A 23793-nucleotide genomic window follows, 5' to 3' on the forward strand; every position below is an offset into this window, starting at 1 on the left:
CCCCCCCAGACGGGCAGCTATTTACAGAGCTTCGGGCCGGGGCTCACACCTGAGCTGTACTGCAGAGGGGCTGCACCTGGCCTTATGGGTAGGTTCCTGGACAGAGTCCTGGGGATACCGGGGGCGGGGAGGTGGTAGGGGCGGTGGGAGGATCCCCGCAGTCCTCAGTGTTGCAAAGAGTCAAGTTAGCCTCCGGCCCAACTGAGTTCCGGGGGTACTGATTTGGGTCACCCCACTCACTCGAGTTTAGGAGCTTCAAGGCCTCACTCGTCACTGGTCTCAATTGTCACCTGGCCTGCTCAGGGAACAGAAAAATCAGCCGGGACAGCGGTTACCGCTGGGAGCAGACATCCCGGCTGAAGACAGTAGAGGACTAGAGTTGGGTTGGAAGCAGCCTGGGCTGTCCCGGTGGCTTGATGGGTGCCTGGCAGTTCCTGATGACCTGTGTGCTTTCTCTGGGGACCATGTTGGCCTCAAGGCCCTACCAGCTCTAGGCCTCTGGAAAGAGACAGTTTCCTCCCATAATACACCCCAATATTCCTGTATCACTAGGCCAGCAGCCAGAAAAGTGGTGAACTATGGCAGGGAGTAGTGCGACCCTCAGGGTCGTGGAGGGTAGCCTGGTGTTTTGTGACACTGGGATAGCCCAAAACCGCGTGGGTTTGGCGGCAGAGGCAATCAGACCTCTGACCTTTGGAATGGGAGTCGCCGAGAGATGTGATGCTGCCTGAGGAGGTGGAACTGGACAGAGAAGCTGTAGACCACGGCTTTCTTGGGCTGCAGGAACTCTAGGCCAAGTGGCTTGTTTGAGCTACGGGTATTGGGGGATGGTGTTGTGCCCCTCTTGGATCCTGCCTAGTTCCAGGGCTTAGAGACCAAATGCTAGAGTCCCTAGTTAACCCTTCCTATTGTCTGCTTGGGGAGTGAGTAGAGGTAGTGAACATGGAAGGAGGGTGGATGTACTGCCAGGCTGACTATTCTAATGAGCCCCTCCCCCACCGGCGGCGCTGCCCCCTCTTCCCCTTTCCTCTGGCCTCCTGCTGCTAACCCCCTCTACTGTGCTGGTCCTGGTGGAGGCCCCTTTCCTCCTTTGCCAGCCCAAGCTGCTGGGCACATGTTCTGTGCTGGTGGGTTGGGGATGCTAAAGCAGCTATCAGCAGCAGCAGCTGACAGACTGGGGAAGTTGTGGGAGAAGAATTTTCACGAACTGTGGTGAAGGGTGAGGAGAAAGACAAAGGAGCTGTGGGGGGAATAATAAGGGTGGCGGCGGGCACGGCTCCCTTAGAGCGTGGCAGCCTGGGAAGGAAGGAGCCTTTGCCTACCAGCTACTCCTTGCTATGGAAGTGGTAGCAGGCCCTTTCCTCCACAAGCTGCGTGCTTCTTGCTGGCTGAGGAGCCAGCCGGGCGAGATGCAGGGTCTCTGGGTCATTGGAGGCAGCTGCCTAAGTTGAATCTGGTATGGTTGTCAGAAGTTCTAGAAGGCATGATGGGAGGAGAGAGGCAACATCTGGGCAGGGGTATCTCTGTGTGTGTGAAACTTCTGCAGACCATTCCAGAACAGGAGGTAGGAGAAAGGAGGACTCATTACGAAGCCAACCTTGGTGCACCTCTCTGGGTGAGGTGAGAGCTAATTGGTGGAGGGAAGGAGAAAGGTAGCCCTGGCCAGGTGAGGTGGGGCTGGGGAAAGTTGAGTCATGGCCCCTGCATTCTTTCCTAGCCTTGGGCTAGCTTCCCCAGCCTTATCCTTCCATTTGGGATTTGTTGAACCAATAGCAAGCACTTAAAGTGACCACCCTCTGTGTTTTAGGGATCACAAGAAGTTGGGTTGTTGCCCTGAGGCAAAAACATGAGGACTGGAGTAAGGTGGTGCTGGATTACTCGCCTTAAAGGTGACCCTGTGCGCAGCTTCGCACACTTAGCGAGCTGCATTGACAACCCTGGCCAGTATCCTTGGAATTCTTGATACATATGTTTCAGGTTCTTAATCAGGTTAAGAAAAGTGACCAGAAACCCTGCAGTTTAGATGTTTAGGTCTGAGCAACTCAGAGAGACTGGGCCAGTCTGCTGCTTTTCAGTTAGCACGCACGTGAATGCTCTGACTGGTTCTAAAGCTCCTGACTAGCTTTTTGTCTTTTTTTAAAAGAGGGATTTCAAGGTAGCCCAGGTTGGCCTCCTAATTAACAGTTCTGCCTGTACCTCAAAGTTGTTTTCTGATCACTAAAAAAATATTTATAAAAAGTTACATTTACTTATTTGAATGCATTCCCGACCCCCATGGCATGAATGTTTAGTCTTTAAGAGTGAGTCAGCGGGGCTGGAGAGATGAGAAATGGCTCACCAGTTAAGAGCACTGACTGCTCTTTCAGAGGTCCTGAGTTCGATTCCCAGCAACCATGTGGTGGTTCACAGCCATCTGTAATGGAGAACTGATACCCTCTGCTGGTGTGTCTGAAGACAGTGACAGTGTACTCACATACATTAAATAAATAAGTCTTTAAAAAAAAGAAGAGTGAGTTAGCTTTCATAGCTCCAGGTTCTTGGGGAAAGATGTGTGTAGAAAGTGAGGTGGGGGCAGGGGCTTTGGTCGAGCACACGTGAAGGTGCTCACAAGGCTCCAGGTTCAAAGGTTGGGCCAGGTGTGAGGATGTGCACCTCTAATCCCAGCAATCCCGAGGAAGGCTGAGTAAGTTCCAGAACAGCCAGGGCTACACAGAGAAACCCTGTCGCCAAAACCACAAAAGGTCATGGTTCCTCTCCCTGCTCTCTGTCCCCACTGACGTAGCGAAGATAAGTGCAGAGCCTTGAGTTTGGGAGGACATGTGCCCTAGATGGAAGGGAACTGTATCAAGAACTTGGTATCAAGGCTGCACTTTATAGGGATTCTTGAGCAGGGGTTTGTTTTATTTCTGTTTGCTTTTTTTAAAGTCAAGGTCTGCCTTATGTTACTGGCCATCTTGGGCCTCACTGCATAGACCAGGCTGGCCTCAGACTCACAGAGATCCACCTGCCTCTGCTTCCCAAGTGCTGGGATTAAGGGTGTGCACTAGCATGCCTGGCTTTCAACAGGCTTTGAGAAGGAATCTGGCTCACAGTGCTTTGTTTCAGAGTGTGATAGAGGTCAGGGACCTTTCTGTGAGAGAATAAGAGAGGAATGGCAGAGACAGCTCCTGATCCAGTGTGCTGAAAAAAATAATTGAGCACATGTAACCCACAACATGATGAGTGAACTCAAAGTTGTGTCTGCATGGGGACAGGTGTTTACAGAGCCTTGGCTCACACTGTCGGAGATGCCCTCCAGATCATCTAGAAACTCGGCGGGAAGGATTTGATTGCCAAAAAGAAACTGAGGGGAAAACCGGAAAGGCTCACTTTCTCAGTTGGGAAGCAAGATGGGAAGAGTTAAGAGCCTAGATCCTTTCCTGAACAGTGGTGCACAATGAATATTTAAGAAGCCGGCCCTGTGGTATATGCCTGTAATCCTAGAATTCAAGAAGTAGAGGCAGGAGGACTGAGAGTTCAGGACCATCCTCAGTGACATAGCAAGTTTGAGACCAGCCTTGGCTATGTGAGATTTGGCCTCAGAAGGTCAGAGGGTAGATGCTGGGCCAAGAGGGAGGTTTCCTCCGAGGCAGGAAGGAGAACCAAGTCGGTCTTCCAGCTTCAGCTGTTTCTGTTTACATGATGAACTGCTTGGGTTGGTAAAAGTGAAGTTGCTCTCTCCAGACCACTGAGGTCCCTGAGCATCACGTAGCCTTGCTCACTGCTGGAGGGGTCAAGATGGCTTCCTGTCCCCATTTCCCCAGGCTGAGAAGAAAGCCAAGGTAATTGCAGTAATGAATGCTGTGGAAGAGAACCAGGCCTCTGGAGAGTCTCAGAAGGTGGAGGAGGCCAGCCCTCCTTCTGTGCAGCAGCCCACGGACCCTGCATCTCCTACTGTGGCCACCACCCCTGAGCCAGTAGGGGCCGACGCTGGGGACAAGAATGCTACCAAAGCAGCTGATGATGAGCCCGAGTATGAGGTGAGCAGGTTGTTCTCTAGCAGCCTTGATCAGCTCTCTCCTGGGCTCTTGGGCTGCCAGAGCCCCCTCCTCCTTCCTGGCTGCTTCCAGAGTATCAGTTCTGGCTTGGCTTTGTTACCTGATGTTCTCATGGGCTCGTGCCTTCCCTCAGATGCCCAGGACTGGGGTTGAGCTTGGGGAGGTCTCAGGGTGACTGGCACTTAGCACTGCTGTGTATTGACTTTTGCTCCTTGGGGCTCCAGGATGGCCGGGGCTTTGGCATTGGAGAGCTGGTGTGGGGGAAACTTCGGGGCTTCTCCTGGTGGCCAGGCCGAATTGTGTCTTGGTGGATGACAGGCCGGAGCAGAGCAGCTGAAGGCACTCGCTGGGTCATGTGGTTCGGAGATGGCAAGTTCTCAGTGGTGAGTTGGGCTTGGTGGTTAGGAGGTTGGGGAAGAGAAGAAGGGGTCTTGGTCCTGTGACCTAGTTTCTGCTGGGTGCCGTCTAGAATAAGGGCAGTAAAAATGTACTCCACTTGCCACCCCAGTATAGGGTCAGTGGAAGAAGCCATAGCTAGCCATCATTGAGCTGAGCAGAAAGCTTGCTGGTCTATCAGCTGCCAGAACCCTTCAGATGGACGTTTTCCCACTCTTGATCTGGGGCCCTACTGTTACTATTGTGGTTTTTGTCAATGCCTCTGGTCCCCCAAGGGTCCAGTGAATCTTAATGTCCTTCATGCATAACAGTTACAAGGCATGTGGCTTGACTGTAGGGAACAACTGGGTATAGTAATCCCTGCTGAAGCTGGAGGATCACAAGGTCAATACCAACCTGAGCTACATAGTCCCATGCGGGACTATAGAGTGAGACTGTCCCATGGAAGGAACAAACTAAGGGTGGCTTGGTCCCTAGGTGTGTGTGGAGAAGCTCATGCCACTGAGCTCCTTCTGCAGTGCATTCCACCAGGCCACCTACAACAAGCAGCCCATGTACCGCAAAGCCATCTACGAAGTCCTCCAGGTGAGCATGTCCCCAGCAGCTCCTGGGAGTTCAACTGGTGGGGCTACCAGGATCCCTGGATGTTGGAGCTGTGCTAGCTGAGATGGAGGTCCTTCTTCAGGCTCCCTCCTGCTGCTCCTACCCAATGCCTGCTCCCCGTCTTCTAACCTGCTCTTGCTTTTGTTCCCTTCTAGGTGGCCAGCAGCCGTGCGGGGAAGCTGTTTCCAGCTTGCCATGACAGTGACGAGAGTGACAGTGGCAAGGCTGTGGAGGTGCAGAACAAGCAGATGATAGAATGGGCCCTTGGCGGCTTCCAGCCCTCGGGTCCTAAGGGCCTGGAGCCACCAGAAGGTAAATGTGGTCTGGTCTAGTGCAGCCAGGACTGGGAAAGCCACACTCCGAGAGCCTCAGAGCCCGCAGAGTAGGGCAGAATAGAAATGGCACGTGAGGTTTCCTTCTGTTACCCCAAGGGTGTGTGCTACCCTGTAATCCATTGGCTTACCAGAATCTCGGAACTGGTGGGTGGGAAGCCGCTGTGGTTGGTGCCCCACTGTGGGTGCTGTGCTAGTGTCAGTCTGTAACTATGTGGTCGCCTGCCTTCCTGGTACAGAGGAGAAGAATCCTTACAAGGAAGTTTACACTGACATGTGGGTGGAGCCTGAGGCAGCTGCTTATGCTCCACCCCCACCAGCCAAGAAACCCAGAAAGAGCACAACAGAGAAACCCAAGGTCAAGGAGATCATTGATGAGCGCACAAGAGGTAGGAGCCTGGCTCTGGAGAGAGAGTGGGGAGCTCTGAGGGGTGGACATCATCTGGGTACCCATGCTGGGCCATCTGGGCAACCTCCTAATGCAGGCTTGCATCCTCTGCAGAGCGGCTCGTGTATGAGGTGCGCCAGAAGTGCAGGAACATTGAGGGTAAGTGTTGCATGGGGATTGGGTGGGCTTGCTCCCCACACAGGCGTGGTGCAGAGTGGCATTGGTGTGGGTTCTTGGGAAGGCTGTGGGCCCAGAGGCCCATCTGTGTACCCACCCCTCCATCCGTCTGATGTTTCTAAGTCCTTTAGGGTTTGGAAACATCCCAGTGCCATCAGAGAAGGGTGGTCCTTGTGGCTTTGACTGAAGTTGACCTTGCTTCTTTCATCCTTCTCAAAGGCAGTGTCTGCCTCCCCTGGTCAGTGGTAATGATCTAACTCCAGGGTCCTGAGACCTAGAAGAACTAGGAAAGGATAGGTTGGAGGACTGCCTGAGGAGCTTCTCCAGGGCAACTTGGATGGACCAGTAGCCCTGTTCTTAGGAATGGGGTTTTGTCCTCATGGCACCCTGTGCCTGAGTGGTGGAATAGATTAAAGATGAAGGTTTCTGAGATGGTGGGGCAACTGCTACCTTTAAAAATACGTGGGGTGTTTGTGAATGAATACTCATGCATGTGTGGGTGCATGTGTCTGTAGAGGGCATAGGCTGATGTCAGGGGTCTTCCTCAATTGCTCTCCACCTTATTTTGTGTTCTAAGAATCCACCTATCTTCTACCCCAGCACTAAGATTATATATAGGCATATATTGCCATGCCTGATGACCTCCTCCTCATCCTCCATTTTGGTTTTACAAGACAGGATCTCCATGTGTAACCTTGGCTGTCCTGGGATTCACTCTGTAGGCCAGGCTGGTCTCAAACTCAAAGGGAGGGGCTGGTGAGATGGCTCAGTGGGTAAGAGCACTGACTGCTCTTCCGACGGTCCTGAGTTCAAATCCCAGCAATCACATGATGGCTCACAACCACCTGTAGTGAGATCTGACGCCCTCTTCTGGTGCATCTGAAGATAGCTACAATGTACTTATGTATAATAATAATAAATAAGTCCTTGGGCTGGAGGAAGTGGGATTGTCCGGAGTGAGCAGAGGTCCTAAAAATTCAATTCAGAACAACCATATGAAGGCTCACAACCATCTGTTCAGCTACAGTGTACTCATAATACATAAAACAATAAATAAATAAATTTTTTTAAAAAAAAAAAAAAACCTTACAGGGATTTGCCTGCCTGAGATAGACCCATGGGCATCACCACCCAGCACCTTTTTAATTTTAATTTTTTTATATGTTTATATAGTGTCTCTTGATCATGCCTACCCCAGTTTCTCACTGTGACTCCCATTGGACTTACTGCAACATGCATCTTTCTTACCTTCATCTGCCAAACCCCCATAACCTGTTGAGTCCAGTTGGTGCAACATACCTGGGTGTTTTATGTATGCAGGGATCTGAGCTTGGATCCACTTGCTTGCTTGAGCCATGTCTCTTCACAGCTCCTTGCTGATCTTTGCTTTGTCTTGGGGCAGAGTCTCACTGATTAAGCTTGCCTTGCACGCACTCTGTAGTCCAGGCTGATGGCTGATCTTCTCAGCCTCTCAAAGGCTGAGATTACAGGAGTGAGTTATCAGTGTTGGCTGCTGCTCTGACACCCACTTTGGTAGATCCTGATTTATCTGGGCTCAGGCCCCAGGTAGGCAGGAACTCCAGGGAATGGATGCTCATGGTGTCCTGTTATTTTACAGACATTTGTATTTCATGTGGGAGCCTCAATGTCACCCTGGAGCACCCACTCTTCATTGGTGGAATGTGCCAGAACTGTAAGGTAGGGAAACAACCCACCCAAAGCCGTGACCCCTTCCCTAATTCTTGGCATTGGGAACCAGCGACTGACTGGATATGGTGTGGACCCTTGCATGCACTAATGCTCCAAAGATTGAGTCTTGTTCTGGTTTGTGTCATGAAAGATCCTTTCATACTTGAGTCTTGGCCTCACATGAGCAGGAGTGGGACTTACACATGGGTGAAGGGTGGATGGCAGAGGCAGGTCAGGCAGGCTGACAGTAGATGGGTTGCCATGCCCTTGGGTTCAGAGCCTGTCTTCACTTGGCTTTGCTGGATCTCCACACTGACCCTTCCCTTTCTCCCTAGAACTGCTTCTTGGAATGTGCGTACCAGTATGATGATGATGGGTACCAGTCCTATTGCACCATCTGCTGTGGGGGGCGTGAAGTGCTCATGTGTGGGAACAACAACTGCTGCAGGTGAGGCCCCTGCCCACAGAGCTGCATCCTGGGTCCTCACTGCTTGCTCCACCGGACATGCTCTGGACCAGTGCTGCTCCAGCCAGCACTCCTGCCTGCTGCTAGACTTCAGCCAACCAGGTCTGAGAGTCAGTCCCCTCTTCGCTGGGCTTTCTTCCAGGTGCTTTTGTGTCGAGTGTGTGGATCTCTTGGTGGGGCCAGGAGCTGCCCAGGCAGCCATTAAGGAAGACCCTTGGAACTGCTACATGTGTGGGCACAAGGGCACCTATGGGCTGCTGCGGAGACGGGAAGACTGGCCTTCTCGACTCCAGATGTTCTTTGCCAATAACCATGACCAGGAATTTGTGAGTGTTGGGTCTAGGCTGCCGTCTTCACGCCTTTCTGAGACTCCTTCAGGAGAGCCCTGAGTAGGCAGTGGGGCAGGCCTGGGTAGGTTACAGGAGGGACTGAGGTGTGTGTGAGCCGTGAAGCTCCATCTAGAAGCCCTGTAGTTCTCAGCTGGAGGGGCCAACACAGGATGGGGAGCTCGGGGCAGCCCCAAGCATAGACCTGATCAATCGTGTTTCCTACTTAGGATCCCCCGAAGGTTTACCCACCAGTGCCAGCCGAGAAGAGGAAGCCCATCCGCGTGCTGTCTCTCTTTGATGGAATTGCTACAGGTGAGTGGCATGCGTCCTGAGAGACTGGCCTACTTTTCTTCAGATAGTAAAGATAGTAAGTTTATATAGTTGATAAAACTGAATGACTAAGAACTAAGCATGAGCCGGAAAGTGGTGGCGCACGCCTTTAATCCCAGCACTCAGGAGGGAAAGGCAGGTGGATCTCTGAGGTTGAGGCTAGCCTGGTCTACAACCCCACCTCAAAAAAATGACAAAACAAAATAAAACAAAAAACAAGGAAAGAAATAAAGAAGTGGGCATGATAACACACACATTCTAGTACTTGAACAGAGGTCAGAAGTTCATTCCTCTTAGATTACAGAGCTGAGTTTGAGGCCAGCTTGGTCAACATAGTAAGATCTAGCTAGCCGAGGCTACATAGCAAGGACCTGTCCAAAAAAATAAAAAAATAAAAAAAAATAAAACAGTCAGTTCTGTTCCACCTAAGATCATAGAGGGTCTCTGGGGAGCAATGGGAACAGTGTCACTGTCCCTCCCTGGGTGTGGTACTGCTTTTCTGAATCATTGGGCAGCATAGGTTGGTAAGGAAGTCATAGCTAGTTGAAATGAAGAACAAAGAAGGGACCCAGACTTGACATTCATAATCCAAAGCTGGAAATAAACAGATTGAAGGATACAAAGTGCTGGGTGCCTGGCCACAGAGAGCTGCTTTGCTTCTAGGGGAAGCTGGGGGAGCTGGGCCAATGGGGACCCCTTAGAGCAGGTACCATTCTACTGTGTCATGTGACACAGGGAACTAAGAAAAGGCCGCCTCAATAGACCTGACGTCACCTGCAGGTTTGGTTAGTCTTTCCTGGCTTTGGCCACCTTCCACTTAGGCAGAACTGAAGCAGTCATGGTGCTTGTCGGTGCTGATCTGCTTTGATTTGGGAAAGGATAGTGGGAGCCTCATAGGTGACCCCCCTGGTGTACATCTGATAAGTCTTAAGACCAGGTATGAGGTTGATGGCTCTGGTGACAGTGCTTGCTCTCTCTCTGCTGGCTGGCACAGGGCTCCTGGTGCTGAAGGACCTGGGCATCCAAGTGGATCGCTACATTGCCTCCGAGGTGTGTGAGGACTCCATCACAGTGGGCATGGTGCGGCACCAGGGAAAGATCATGTACGTCGGGGACGTCCGCAGCGTCACACAGAAGCATGTATGTCCGTGCGCGGGGATGTCTGTTTTCTTCCCCCAGTGTCCTCAGCTCCTGGGGACACTGCCATCCACTCCTTCCATTCAGCCCATTTCTTCCTTCTTGCCCTCTCCTCTGGCCTTTCTTCCTCATTTTTCATTTTACTTCTGTGGCTTCTCGGGGTGATGAGCAGATTGGAATTTGAGCAGATTGGAAATGGGTGAAGGTAGAACGTAGAACTCTTGCCTAGAGGGCCTGAAGGCTTGGTTTAGTCCCCAGCTTGTGTAGCTTGGGGTGGGGGTGGGACGGAGCTTGCTGTTCAGGGCTCCCCTGTGGTTTCAGGAGTTTGTGGTAATGTGTTCTGGATTGGAGCAGGGTTCCTGTCATCTAAGTGCTTCTGGAAAGTTCTTTTGCCAGTCGCCATTTCAGGGGACTTAGGGGGTGCTGGCAGTTTCTGCCATCCCAGGGGCGGGAGGGTTGGCACCTCCTGAGCTCCTTGCTGGGTCTGTTTGCTCACTGAGGACTTGGACTCATAGATGGTTCTTTCCCTCCGCCTCTGTCCCTGGACAGCAGGCCCATCACATTATCTTTGTCCTCCCAGATCCAGGAGTGGGGTCCATTCGATCTGGTGATTGGAGGCAGTCCCTGCAATGATCTCTCCATCGTCAACCCTGCCCGCAAGGGACTTTACGGTAGGTGTTCTCCTTGCTCCTCTGCTTTCTGAGCTGGTACCTTCTGCACTTAGGTCTTAAGAATCTGCTTTGGACATTTCTGCCCTGGCAGCTCCTCCAGTGGCCCTTTCCTTCACCCTGCCCATGCCCTGGCCTCACCACTGTCCAATGCAGACATCCCAGCTAATGGCTTCTTCTTTTTTCCAACCTCTCAGAGGGTACTGGCCGCCTCTTCTTTGAGTTCTACCGCCTCCTGCATGATGCGCGGCCCAAGGAGGGAGATGATCGCCCCTTCTTCTGGCTCTTTGAGAATGTGGTGGCCATGGGCGTTAGTGACAAGAGGGACATCTCGCGATTTCTTGAGGTATAGACTGCGACCTTGGTTTGGCCAGCTCACTAATGGCTTCTACCTGAGACTGCTGCTTCACCCTTGTCTGCATTGCGGAGCTGGGGACTGGTGGCTTCTCTTTGCGAGGGGCAGCTTGAGGAAGACTTCCCATGTAGAGAGGAAGCAGTGCTAAAGGCCCGCCTAGGAAGAAAGTTCTCTTGTTCCAAGAGGTGTGGTAGTCATCAACAGGTGGACTGGGGCCAGGCCAATTCTCTGTGGAGAGCACCCAAATCATTTTTCTCTGACTAGAATGGCCTATGTTCACTCTCTGGGACCCTTATGGGTGTTTTGTGATAAAACCATGGCTTATCTTTGCTTTCATTTCCTGTTATTTGAGCCCCAGTTTAGCACCGAGCCAAGGACAAGCCATATCCAGGGGATTGCTGCTGTCCAAGGCATTCTTGTGGTGGGCTGTCAGCTTATGGTCACATCAGCCCAAGCTCAGTTAACCTCAGATTGTGAATGTGAGGGCATAGTACACAAACAGGCTTGGTCTGCTTAGGTCTTAGGTAGTCAGCAGCAGCCTTGTGGTTGTTCTTACAATGAACCTAATGTGAGGGCATAGTACACAAACAGGCTTGCTCTGCTTACGTTGTATGTAGTCAACAGCCTTGTGGCTGTTCTTACAAGAGCGAACCTCATTTTAAGCACACGGGAGTCACCCATAGCACTACTGGATGAATAAATAACTGTTCCTGTCATTACAGAAAGTTCAGTTGGATCATGCTGGTCTATCTAGAATGTTGTAGCAGCACATGTGGGATGTATTTAGTTTGGGTCTTCAGGTTATTCCAGTGTATGTCTTCCTAAGAAGGAAGCTCCTCTGAGGAGTTAAGGCTCTTGGCCAGCCCAGTTACCCAGCAGTGTTTAATTAATACTTTCTCTTTGGTCATCTTGAAACTGTCTCCTATTTTACAGTCTAACCCCGTGATGATTGACGCCAAAGAAGTGTCTGCTGCACACAGGGCCCGTTACTTCTGGGGTAACCTTCCTGGCATGAACAGGTTGGTGAGGGTTCCTGGCATGGGGGTATGGGAGGAGGGGCTACAGGCAGGACAGACAGCCCAAGGAGGGAAATACTGAGTGTCCAGCTAGGGTTGCCTTAGCTGAAGGGCTGCTGCTCCAACGTGCTGGTTTTGGGTTTTTTTGTTTGTTTTTTTTTGTTGTTGGTTTTTTTGGGGGTTTTTTTTGGTTTTGTTTTTTGAGACAGGGTTTCTCTGTGTAGCCCTGGCTGTCCTGGAACTCACTCTGTAGACCAGGCTGGCCTCAAACTCAGAAATCCACCTGCCTCTGCCTCCCAAGTGCTGGGATTAAAGGCGTGTGCCACCACCGCTCGGCCCTGTTTTTGCTTTTTAAATACTTTCTCAGTAAAGCAGGTGCTGCAGGTTTAGCCTCTTCTGTTTTGCACACACTGAGCTACAACCCCAGCCTGGTGTCTGGGACAGGGTCTCGCTATATAGTCTAGTCTGGCTTCAAACTTGGGAGTTCTCAATGCTGCTTTCCCCTTCTTGAGTGTTGGCTATCTCTTAACCTAGGAAAAGACAGTGTCAAAAGTGGGCCTCGCTTCCCCCATACTACCCTGAGATAGTAGACAGCAACACAGAACTTTAGCTTTTGGAGCAAAATGTTTGTTTTTGTTTGGCCTCAAATTTCTAACTTACTTTTTTTTTTTTTTTTTTTGGTTTTGAGACAGGGTTTCTCTGTGTAGCCCAAGAGTTGGGTTTTTTGTTTGTTTGTTTGTTTTTGTTTTTTAATAAAGGGTGCCTTTTTAAGGTTTATGTTCTAATCAGCTTCAACCAGCATACTTACCCCTGAAACAAACCACCAGAAATCAAGATACATGTTGCTTATGTACTTTTTGCCCCTTGGGTTGGCATTAGCTGCCTGGTATATGTTTTTGAAACTGCTTTTAAAATTTCCTGTAAGAATTAAGGTTTACTCTGTTGCTTGTGGGCAGGCATGGTATGGAGAGGGTTATGCTGTGTGTGTCTATTTGGGATAAGGGCTTTTGACCCTCCCTGGAGTCCCATGCTTGCCAGGGGATTGGTACCTAGATAGGGCTTTCCTGCTCTGCGTCCACGGTGTCTCTTGCTTCCTAGGCCATTGGCATCCACTGTGAATGATAAGCTAGAGCTGCAAGAGTGTCTGGAGCACGGCAGAATAGCCAAGGTGAGCCTCAGCACCCAGGGCAGTGTGGGTGGATGGCAGAGCCGTGTGGGATCACAGAGCCAGTTGGCCAGGGGATGAGCCAAGCATGCCAACCCTCAGCCCCTCCTGATGTGCTTCCTCCATCCCACCCCGGGTTGTCTGGGTCCCCCATGTTCTGACTTCTTTATCTTCCCCACTTCTTTGTTTTAAATGCTGACTGGAACCTAAGTGAACTTTTTCCATCCTTGCACATGGCTGCTTGCCTGCCATGTGTCTGATCTACATGCTTGCTTAGACAGTGTTACATTTCCCTTCTCTCCTTCCTTCTCCTCCAGGCTGAGATTTACAGTTTGCCTTTTCTGGAGTTTTCTCTTAAACTAATAAAATGGTTCTTCAAAGAGAAAGAACGCTTTTGTTTTGTTGGTGTTTGGCTAGGCCCACAAGCCTGCAGCATGGAGAGAGGATTCTTCTGAAGTAGTTTCTCTTAGGCTCCGCCCATCCAGTCTAGCTTTCTGGCCCACTGATCCCTGCAGTGGGCCTTTGTACTGCTGAGTTATTGACAGCCTTCTGCCTGAAAGTTGCTCCCCCTGAGAGAGTCAAGGGCTTGGAAGACTTGAGGGGCAAGCTAGCCACAGCTTCTGCCTCTAGACCTGTTAGCCTGATTAGATCAAGAATGCCCAAATGCCCTGTTAGTGGGAAAGGAAGCAGGGACCCGTCAGCCATTTAGTCAGCAAGTGATGCTGGCTCATTCCTCTGTCTCTTCTTCTTCTAGTTCAGCAAAGTGAGGACCATTACCACCAGGTCAAACTCCATAAAGCAGGGCAAAGACCAGCATTTCCCCGTCTTCATGAACGAAAAGGAGGACATCCTCTGGTGCACTGAAATGGAAAGGTAGCGTGCTGGGTGCTTGAGTCTGGCCAGGGCTGGGTTGGAAGAAAGGCTCTGCATCGGCTGCCACATCCTCATTTCCCCCAAATACCTTGTGAGTGAATTTTAACAAGCGTTTTCCAGCATGCCAGGCTCCTGGGGAGAGCCTGCACATTCTGTAGCTGGTCCCTATTCAGAAGGGCCTTGGAAACACCCAGAGAGCCCACTAGAACCCCTCAACACAGTCTGTGGTCTCCTGGACTCGGATCATAGGTATTTTGTATGTTTTGAAAGCCAGTGTAGATGCCTGTGAACTGCACCAGATGGCACCCAGCTGGGTGGGCTCCTCCCTGGGTTTGAGTAGGATTTAGACAGATAAAAAGACTGTTCTCACAGACACCCTGAACTCACCAGGGATCCCTGAGCTCACCAGGTCAATACAGAGTCCCACTTTTTGAGACCCCCTCTCTTCTCAGCCGGGCATTTAGGGATGAATCAGATTGTATTCAGACTCAGGCTGCCTGCGCCCTCTAGCTCTCATGTGCAGGCAGCCTGTAGAGCTCATCCAACAGGCATTTCAAAGGTCTGGGTGGTTTGGTTTTTTGTTGTTGTTTTAAGTACTGCCTTTGTTTCTGGGAGTGTGAATCTCAAAGCTGGGATCATACTGCCTATCTTTAAATCCGTGGAGAGCCTGGCACATGGCTGACTTGCCATAAAGATTGGGGCAGCCTGTGACAGGAAATCAGAGTACACTAACATCCGCCATCACACCCACACTCACTTAGCCCCCCCTGCCTTCCTCCCACAGGGTGTTTGGCTTCCCCGTCCACTACACAGACGTCTCCAACATGAGCCGCTTGGCGAGGCAGAGACTGCTGGGCCGATCGTGGAGCGTGCCGGTCATCCGCCACCTCTTCGCTCCACTGAAGGAATATTTTGCTTGTGTGTAAGGGACATGGGGGCAAACTGAAGTAGTGATGATAACAAAGTTAAACAAACAAAAAAAAAAAAAAAAAAAAAAAAAAAAAAAAAACAAAACACAATAAAACACCAAGAACGAGAGGATGGAGAGAAGTTCAGCACCCAGAAGAGAAAAAGGAATTTAAAGCAAACCACAGAGGAGGAAATGCCGGAGGGCTTGGCCTTGCAAAAGGGTTGGACATCATCTCTTGAGTTTTCAATGTTAATCTTCAGTCCTATCTAAAAGCAAAATAGGCCCCTCCCCTTCTTCCCCTTGGGTCCTAGGAGGCGGACTTTTTGTTTTCTACTCTTTTTCAGAGGGGTTTTCTGTTTGTTTGGGTTTTTGTTTCTTGCTGTGACTGAAACAAGAGTTATTGCAGCAAAATCAGTAACAACAAAAAGTAGTAATGCCTTGGAGAGGAAAGGGAGAGAGGGAAAATTCTATAAAAACAAAATACTGGTTTTTTTTTTCCTTTTCTATATATCTCTTTGGTTGTCTCTAGCCTGATCAGATAGGAGCACAAACAGGAAGAGAATAGAGACCCTCGGAGGCAGAGTCTCCTCTCCCAGCCCCCGAGCAGTCTCAACAGCACCATTCCTGGTCATGCAGAACAGAACCCAACTAGCACCAGGGCGCTGAGAGAACACCACACCAGACACTTTTCTACAGTATTTCAGGTGCCTACCACACAGGAAACCTTGAAGAAAACCAGTTTCTAGAAGCCGCTGTTACCTCTTGTTTACAGTTTATATATATATGATAGATATGAGATATATATATAAAAGGTACTGTTAACTACTGTACATCCCAACTTCATAATGGTGCTTTCAAAACAGCGAGATGAGCAAAGACATCAGCTTCCACCTGGCCCTCTGTGCAGAGGGTTCCAGCCCAAGGATGGGGAGAGGGAAGCAGGCTGGAGGGGGAGGGGGTCGGCTTCCTTCTTGGTTTTTAACAAAACAAAGGAGGAACCACATTACCCCCTACCCCTGCCCCATGCTTAGCTTCTCCTGCCACAAAGGGGCTCAGCCGAGGTGGTAGGGACCTTGGGAAGCTGAGTGTGGAATCAACCCCACTCGCGTGCAATAACCTTTGAATATGAATCTAAAATGACTGCCTCGGAAAAAATGGCTTGAGAAAACAGTTGTCCCTGATTTTGAATCTGTCAGCCACATTGAAGGCCCCTCATGGGATCAGAAATAATCCAGAGTGAGGGAAAGTGACCCGCCATTAACCCCACCTGGAGCAAATAAAAAAACATACAAAATGTACTGGTGCTTTCTGTCTAAGTTGCCTTTTGTGTGTTCTTTTATGAGGCCCCCACCACCACCCCCTCTGCACATGGCAGCTCCGGTCCTGGAATGTGATGTTTTTGGTCATCTCTAAAGATTGCAGTGTCATACTTGGGAGGCTGATGACACCTTTATAATTATTATTCTTATGGTTCTGGCTATAATTGTTTTAAGATTTTCTTTCAGAAAACAAAAACCCAACACCCTTCCCTTTAGGTTTCAAACCAAGGTGCAGGGGGGTGGCAGGTGCTTTCTTAAGGACCAGTGGCTCTGGTGCCCTGGCTCCCACCCCTCGGGCCAGGTGGGCCACTGGGCAGTACAGCAACAAGCTAGGCAGCCAGGGAGTTGGAGGCCCACCCTCCGGGCCGATCGCGCTCTTCTCTTCTTCTTCCCCTCTTCGTGAGTCCGGTGTGTCAGGGCTGGAGGGGGGCCGGGGCAGCCTCCCTCCTTGTGTGTGTGGTTGGAGTGGCGTGTGTTTCTTTTCTAGTGTTTGGTCTGATAGCTGCACTCTTACCTTGAGTCAGCTTCACCTGGGGCCCATGTGCTCGCACTTTGTTCTGCTTCCTACCCAGGGCAGGCAGCCTGGCGTTGGCGGTGGGAAGAGAAGGTGTTGTTGGCCCCAGGGTGAGGGCTTGCCTGGATGGATGGAGTGTAGATATGTGGCATATAGAGATATATATTTTATAATGGGAGGGGGGACGGCACCTCCTGGGACCAGCAGAGGCTGGGAGGTGTGCTGTCAAGCACATGGTCCCAAGACCGCATCCCTAGAAAGATGGGGCCTATGATAGGCCCTGTATAAATACATAGATAGGGTCATGTATAAGAAATATACACAGTGGGGGTTGGAGGGAGCGGGCTCTGTGTTGAGCCTGGATCCTTCCCGCAGACAGCCCCACAAACAGTCTATCAGTCTAACACATGCACAGGAACCTATTTCTGTCTGGATGCACACCAGGGAGCCCCCAGCACACTTCTCCCCAGGATCAGGACGCTGGAGTCGGCTGCGCAGCTCTCATACATCTGTTGCCCTGATGACACGTAGACTCGATCCCAGAAGTTGCTAGGTGCTGAAGTCAGAAAAAGGAGGAGGTCTTGATCCAAGCAGGTGCTTCCTCTAGCAGGTCTGTGTTCTATTCCCTTTGCCCCTGGTGATGTCAGATTCTTCTGTTAGCAGCCTGTGGTTACTGACCTGCAAACTCTTGGCACCAGTCAAGTCAGCCCTCAACTCCCCCTACCTATTCTCCCCAACCAAAGTCGAACATAAATCTGTCTTGGCCGTGGGTCTTCCATTGGGAAAATAAAATATTAAAAAAAATTAAAATGGGACAGTGAACCTCACTTTTGGAGTAAAGCAAATCAGTAATTAGTGATAAAGCTAATCAGAGGCTTTGGCCCCTTGCTCACTGCTCAGGACTAAGCTTAGCTGGTGGCCTGTTTTCCCTTTGGGCTGTGTAGTCCTGTCCACCTCTGCTCATTTTCTCTGGATAGAGTTTTACAATTGCAGCTAGTTTCCCCTGCCATGGCAGGTAGTGACTGGGGCTGGAGCATCCAGGAGAGGGGGATGCTTGCCCGCTTGGAGTCCCTGTACTAAATGTGATGTCCTCCCTTGCTCCAGCAGGGCTCCATTCTGACCTGGAGTCCACCAGTACCATGCAGGAGGACTAGAGGGGAGGAAGGCTGCTTTAGGCAGTCCAAGGTGCTCCCTCCCCCTCTAGCAATGGCAAGGTCTTCCCAGCTCCTGTCTTCAAAGGCCTTCTCCCACCTCTGCCCACTGCTTATATGAAGAAGCTAGGCTTTCTCAGGAGCCTAGTGCCACCTCGGCTGGGCCTGGCACTCCCCAACGCCTGGGGTTAGTGTGAGGGCTCAGAAGGAGACCTCGGTGTCAAAGGATGTGGTATTCATTCCCAAGGGACTGAGTAGAGGCTTCCAGGTGGCTGGCCAATACTGACCTGACACGTTCCCTAATGGATTCCTCATGGAGCATCTGGTGGTCTTCACTAGCTTTCCTTCCAGCCCAGTCTGTGGGCTTAGTCTTACCATAGTGTGTAGGCACCAGTCGAGTTAGTCCCCAGTATCTTTTTGGGGGGTGGGGGTGGGGTTGTCTTTGGGACTGTGCCAATTTGGCTATTCATCCATCTCTACCCCACGTGGGGCTTCTAGGGTCACCTCGGAGGAAAGCTGCTGGGATGCTATGGTAGCTGACGAGTGGGTTTGCAGTGCATCTAGGAGCTAGCTCATAGGTCGAGCTGAAGCTGGAGTCAGGTCATGGGAGGATCCCCAAGGGTTCCCTGTGGGCTTTCCTTTCCAAAGAATAAGGCTTGTTTCCCCTAGAAGCTAAGGTGCTGGGGACTGAGTGACAGCCGCCCCTCAGCAGGTGCTGTGTGGAGTGTGAAGCCTCGTGGCCCTTGCCCAGGGGAGGTAGCCGGTGCTAGTGCCAGGGTCACAGGAACCAAGGCCTCCCGACAAGGCACACATACCAGCGGGGTCCCAAGCTGGTGCTAATTCCTCTCCATAGGACCCAGTAAGCCTGGGAGCCTGCAGTAGGCTGTTCCTCTGCTGTTGAATACCCTATTAGAAAGCAAAGGTCCCCTAAAGAGCCTCCTGGACGGCCGGGCTGGGTAAGGCAGCAGGTAGAGAGATCTGCAGGCATAAAGATCCCTGTGGCTTTCGGCAAATGACTGAAGTGTGGATGTAGGAGCAACGGGTGGAGTGAGTTAGTGGCTCTTGCAGGCCGACACCAAAAGCATCCGCCCTCCCCAGTAGCATCTCTGTTCTGGGGATGCTGTGGTCATCACATGCTGGCTCAGGAATTAGAGTTAGTGGGAGCCACTTTGAAGGAATATGCTTACAGGAAGATAGAGATTGTTGGTTTCTCTATTCTTTACTATAGAGAGAGTAGAAGCAAATTCCAGAGCCTGTCTGATTGGTGCAGAGCTGTCAGGAACTGTTACTGTAGGAGCCCCGGCTGGGAGCTGGCACTATGTGACCATTGCCACCAAGCTTCGAAGCAGGCCCGTGTTTGGATCTGAGTTTGGCACTCGCCTGCTCCCAGGGCTTGCGATGAGGTGGTGGTGCTGACTGGTCCACTTGGCAGAGAACAGCTGAAGCCTGTCACCCTGGGATGAGGTAGAGTTAGTGGCCCTTCTTATTGATCCTGTCCCATCCAGTCAGTACCAGCACTAGGAGCAGTTCTGGGTTGGAAGAAGCCCTCAGGACAGGACTCGAGTTGATCAGGGTCATTGTGGGCTTGTGTATGTTTGGGGAGGAAAGACCTTGTCCTTGTGGGCTTCTAAGATGCAGCTAAGGTTGGCCTTTGGTTGGAGACAAGTCTCTAGCCCAGACACTGGGGTTTTAGCAGGAGACGGAGAAGCAGGCCAGGGTGGAGGTTTATGGGAGGCCCTTTGCTGGCGGGGATTCACAGCTTCTCTAGGAGACCCCAGAAACTCCAGTAACTGGCTCCCCTACTGGGGTAAGCTCCATTTGTGGGCTCATAGAGTGGCCTCCTAAACTCACCCAGCCCCAAGCCTGTGGACGTGAGCAGTGAGTGGTCTAAAGTCTCAGCTAGTCCCATTTTACAGACTAATTTGATTGCCCGGCCCTAGAATTCTACAGAAACAACAATCACAAAAAGCTGAAATTCCTTAGAATATGCAGAGGGAGGAGATGACTCAACACGGTGCTAAACACATTTTATTAAAAATATATATTGTTAAATTAAGTCTGCTGTCTGGACAATGATGTTCTGTTTTGTTTTCTTGTAGTGGAGTTTAAAAGAGACTATTATTTTACTCTGATATATTATTATTAAAAAGGCATTTTAACTTTGTACTTGAAAACTAAGTGAGCGATTTCACGTGTTTTTAGCTGAGGCATTGAAGTAGCGGGTGCTTACTTGTGGGAAATCATGTATTCATACTACAAAATAAACTCCGTAGCTGATTTGGTAATAACTTTTACTGTTACAGATGATTTCGCTTTGACCCCGGTGGCAGAGCGCTTTTACTCCACATTCCACGCAGCTAAGTGCAGGACCTTCCAGAACCTTCCCCCAAGCCCCCTTGGTCCTCTTTCGGTTCCTCTTCCTATCTCTCTCTTTTCCTAAATTTTTTTTTTTTTTTAAGGATTGTCGTTTGTTTTTCCTGGTCCCGGCTTCCTTCTCCCACTGTATTTTTTGTTAGGGTTGCTTCTCTATTTATTGACAGTAATAATGTACATTTCACAGTCTGGTTCTGGGACAGCCAGGAGGGGTGTGGGGGGCTGCACACAGCTTGCTGCACCACCCGGTGTCCCGTTGTAATCTCTGTGTACGTGATGCTTGTGACATAGCTGTTGAAGAAATATTAAAAGGTCAATGCGTACAGCAGGTGTAGAGAGTCCGTCAGTTCCGCTTTCATCACCTTTTTTTTGTGTGTATGTGCCCAGAAGAATATAATAAAGCTCCTTTCTAATGTACTTGTGCTGGAGAACACTTGAATAAATGGACTGTTTTTGTGCAAAAAGAAAAACGGAAAAAAAAAAAAAGCACCGTCATAATGTCCTTTTGTCCTGCGACTCCTTTCCCCTGACGTGACCGCTCACAGTCCTCCAGCGTGCTGAAGTGGGTACAGATAATGTTGGGGGGTCTGGGGAATGGATTTCTAAAGAATCTCTCATGTGGGCTAGGACTCGAGGGCAGAGGGAGTTGAGCTCAAGCTCAGAGATAAGTTAGACTAAGATGACGTTGTCTAGTTGTCTAGTTGACTTCCAGAAACAGCAGATATCTTGAGACCAGAGCAGGAAACAGATCAGCATCCTGGCTAGGTGGCAGTAGGACCAGCAGAGACTTAGCAGTGCCAGAGTCCAGAAGGAAGAAGTCAGGAAAGGAGGGAGGGCTGGGGGAGTCCTAGAAGAACCTTGGGATTAAAGGAGATATTTGCAAACACTTGACAGGTGACCCAAGGGCCAATAGGGCTACTGCTGCTCTGAGTGTAGGCTGGCTGGCAGGGTCTTGCGGCCGGAGGAGTTGCCCACGGAGTCTCTGTCATACCTATCTAGAAGGGCCGTCTGAATGCAGGGTCTGTCTGTCCTGCATATCTCCCAGCAGGCTTGGCCTGGGTTTCCACTCAGAAGGATTGTTCGGGCTGTTTCTCCCAGCAGGCTTCCTGGAGGGTTGGGATGGTGGAGACACTGAGCAGATGGGGAAAGCTCGGCTAAACAGGTTTTCTCATGGGCACTTTTTCTTGCTTTTTTTTTTTTCTTTGACAAGGTTGTAAATGTATATTTGGCTTTTCCTCTACTTTTTTTCTTGATGTTTTTCAATGTTGATGTGGAATCTTACTTTCAAATGGCTGCATGGTATTTTCTTGTTGAATGTTTGTTTATATATATTTTATTTTCGCTATAAATAGAGCTTCAATAAACATCTTTATGTTTTGGCTTCCCCCTTTTTTGTATTTTTTTTCCTTAAAATAGATTCCCAGAAATGAGACCAGTTGGAGAAAGTTACAGTGGACATTTTGGTTTCTGCCTGATTCCTTCAAAGAGATCAGCAGACAGACTTTGGGTTTCAGCTCAGAGATTCTGTCTGGCAAAAAAACAAACTGGACTCTTAGTGAACAATTCCCACCGGGTCTAGGCCTGTTTCCTACAGCACCACAAGTTCCGTGGGGCTGAGTTAGTTTAAAAAGGAAGCCACCAACTTAGCTCACTGTTCTGGAATTCTAGGATCCAGGGCCTCCTGCTGTCACAGGCAGAAGAGAGAATTCACTCACTTCATATAGAACCCTGTTCTCAAAGGCCCTCCTCTCCAGTGCTGTATTCCAGAGGAATATAGAGAAGACAAGTCACACAGAACCTGTAGCACACATGTTAATCCCAGTGGGTATCTTTAAATTAGTACACATCACATTCACGTCTGGAAGCCAGAGCATAACCTTGGGTGTGATAAAAGCAATTTGACCTGGCTCAACCCATGAGCCCTCGGTCCCTTACTGCTCCCCCGGGGCCCCCAACCCTCCCAATGCTGGGGTTATTGGTGTGTAACCACCCCTGGCTTTTGGTATAGGTTCTTAAGGTTGAACTCAGCAATAGTTAACTTTTTATACTTAACACAGCAAGCAGGCTTTTCCACTGAGCCATCTCTCCAGCCCAAGGCTGCTATTTATTTTTGAGAAGCTAGACACTAAGGAGAAGCAGGAGAGTTTTGCAAATCCTCTTTGCTGAATACAGAATACAGACAGGGATAACCCAGTCTCAATCTCCCAAGACTGGCCCCAAGGCTCAAGAAAGATGGGAAGATGCGGAGAAGTAGGGGAAAGATTGGTATAGACACCCTTGGTTCTGAAAGCCATTCCTAAATATTTAAGGGCCATTCAAGCCAGGGTTGGGAGAGCTTACTCAAGGCAAGGAGCTGCCTGCCATTTGATTAATAAAGGCCTATTGGTTCTTGGTGTCATTTGATAATATAGGGTTTGGGGGAGCAAGGATGGGGTGTGGGTGGGGGCAGAGCCAGGGCTGACAGAGTCAAACTTTTTATGGAAGCAAGGTTGAGTGGCAACCCCCATAACTAGGTGGTGTGTGGTATATGCACACAATCTGCTACCTGGGCTGTACCTTCAGATTCTCCTAGGCTGACAGATGGTACAGAAGAGGTCAGAAAAGAGGCTGACCAGGAGAGTGGCTGAGAACACACAGCAGAGCTGGCATGGGCATGTCAGATCTGGGGCTGTAGTAAGGTAAGACAATGGTTATTACAGACCGGAGCCCAAGTCACCAGGCATCACCGCAAGGACCCATTTTGTCTTGGCTTCAGGGCACATTGGAAGGATAAATCTTGCCCCTCAGTGGCCTCTTGACTGGGACTCTGTGACAGGGGGCTGCTGGGTTGGGAGGAAGGTCAGTGTAGGGAGCTATAGGTGCACCAACCTTGGCCCCTCTGTTGTCCTACCCCTTTCTTAGCTCCCTCATCTTCACCCCTGGTCTCCCAGCCCCAGGTTCAACTTGTAGCACCTGTCGGTTCTGCACTGGCTCCTTGCCAGGTTCGAGTGACCTCTGTCTGCTCCCAGCGGATCACAGGGTCACCCTGGTTCAGGAAGCTGTGACAGAGGTATATGTGAGCTTGTGTGTGGCTCTTGCAATTCAGACACCTTTCTTTTCCAGTGGTATCTGGGTCTTTCTTCTAAGAAGGGTTGGCTTGGTCCCCCAGGATAGGCCATTGGGAACCATCCAACGTGAGCTCTCTGGTGAGCTGTAGCCTGGGCAATAGTATGCCATCAATAGATAAGATAGATAGATAGATAGATAGATAGATAGATAGATAGATAGATAGATAGATGATCAATCAACCACCCCCCCCACCCACACACAAAAACTAACCAAACAAAACCTTCACCTTAACCCCCAAGGAAATAAACCATTGAGACACAGGAGACCCTGAAAGTCAAATCTCTCAGGCCCACTATCTCCCTCTATATGCAACCATGCTCATTAAAAGACAGTTTCTTAGGGCCTGTGAAATGGCTCTGTGGGTGAAGAAAGGTACTTGCTGCCAAGCCTGGTGACACTCAGTCACAGGAAGCCACATGATGCAAAGGAAGAACTAACTCCTGCAAGGGTCCTCTGA

At 50.2% G+C, this 23793-nt stretch overlaps 1 protein-coding gene across 5 annotated transcripts in view; it reads left to right on the forward strand.

The window, feature by feature from the left end:
- Dnmt3a (DNA methyltransferase 3 alpha) overlaps window positions 1–21614 on the forward strand; it is a 102973-nt gene extending 81359 nt beyond the window's left edge. For 3 of the 5 annotated variants that reach the window (XM_031357097.1, XM_031357096.1, XM_031357098.1), the window contains exons 7-23: window positions 3804–4019; window positions 4262–4420; window positions 4911–5018; window positions 5192–5348; window positions 5608–5757; window positions 5871–5915; window positions 7552–7631; window positions 7958–8070; window positions 8231–8414; window positions 8645–8729; window positions 9742–9887; window positions 10465–10555; window positions 10750–10898; window positions 11841–11926; window positions 13022–13091; window positions 13843–13961; window positions 14746–21614. In XM_031357097.1, coding sequence (XP_031212957.1) covers window positions 3804–4019; window positions 4262–4420; window positions 4911–5018; window positions 5192–5348; window positions 5608–5757; window positions 5871–5915; window positions 7552–7631; window positions 7958–8070; window positions 8231–8414; window positions 8645–8729; window positions 9742–9887; window positions 10465–10555; window positions 10750–10898; window positions 11841–11926; window positions 13022–13091; window positions 13843–13961; window positions 14746–14887 — 2100 coding nt within the window. In that variant the 3' untranslated portion in view covers window positions 14888–21614. Of the gene's footprint in view, window positions 1–6; window positions 89–3803; window positions 4020–4261; window positions 4421–4910; window positions 5019–5191; window positions 5349–5607; window positions 5758–5870; window positions 5916–7551; window positions 7632–7957; window positions 8071–8230; window positions 8415–8644; window positions 8730–9741; window positions 9888–10464; window positions 10556–10749; window positions 10899–11840; window positions 11927–13021; window positions 13092–13842; window positions 13966–14745 lie in introns of those variants that run through there. The other 2 variants (XM_031357100.1, XM_031357099.1) reach the window with 2 other exon arrangements.
- Window positions 21615–23793: the final 2179 nt, after the last annotated feature.

This window comes from Mastomys coucha, unplaced genomic scaffold (genome assembly GCF_008632895.1).
Source record: "Mastomys coucha isolate ucsf_1 unplaced genomic scaffold, UCSF_Mcou_1 pScaffold6, whole genome shotgun sequence".
NCBI lineage: Eukaryota > Metazoa > Chordata > Mammalia > Rodentia > Muridae > Mastomys > Mastomys coucha.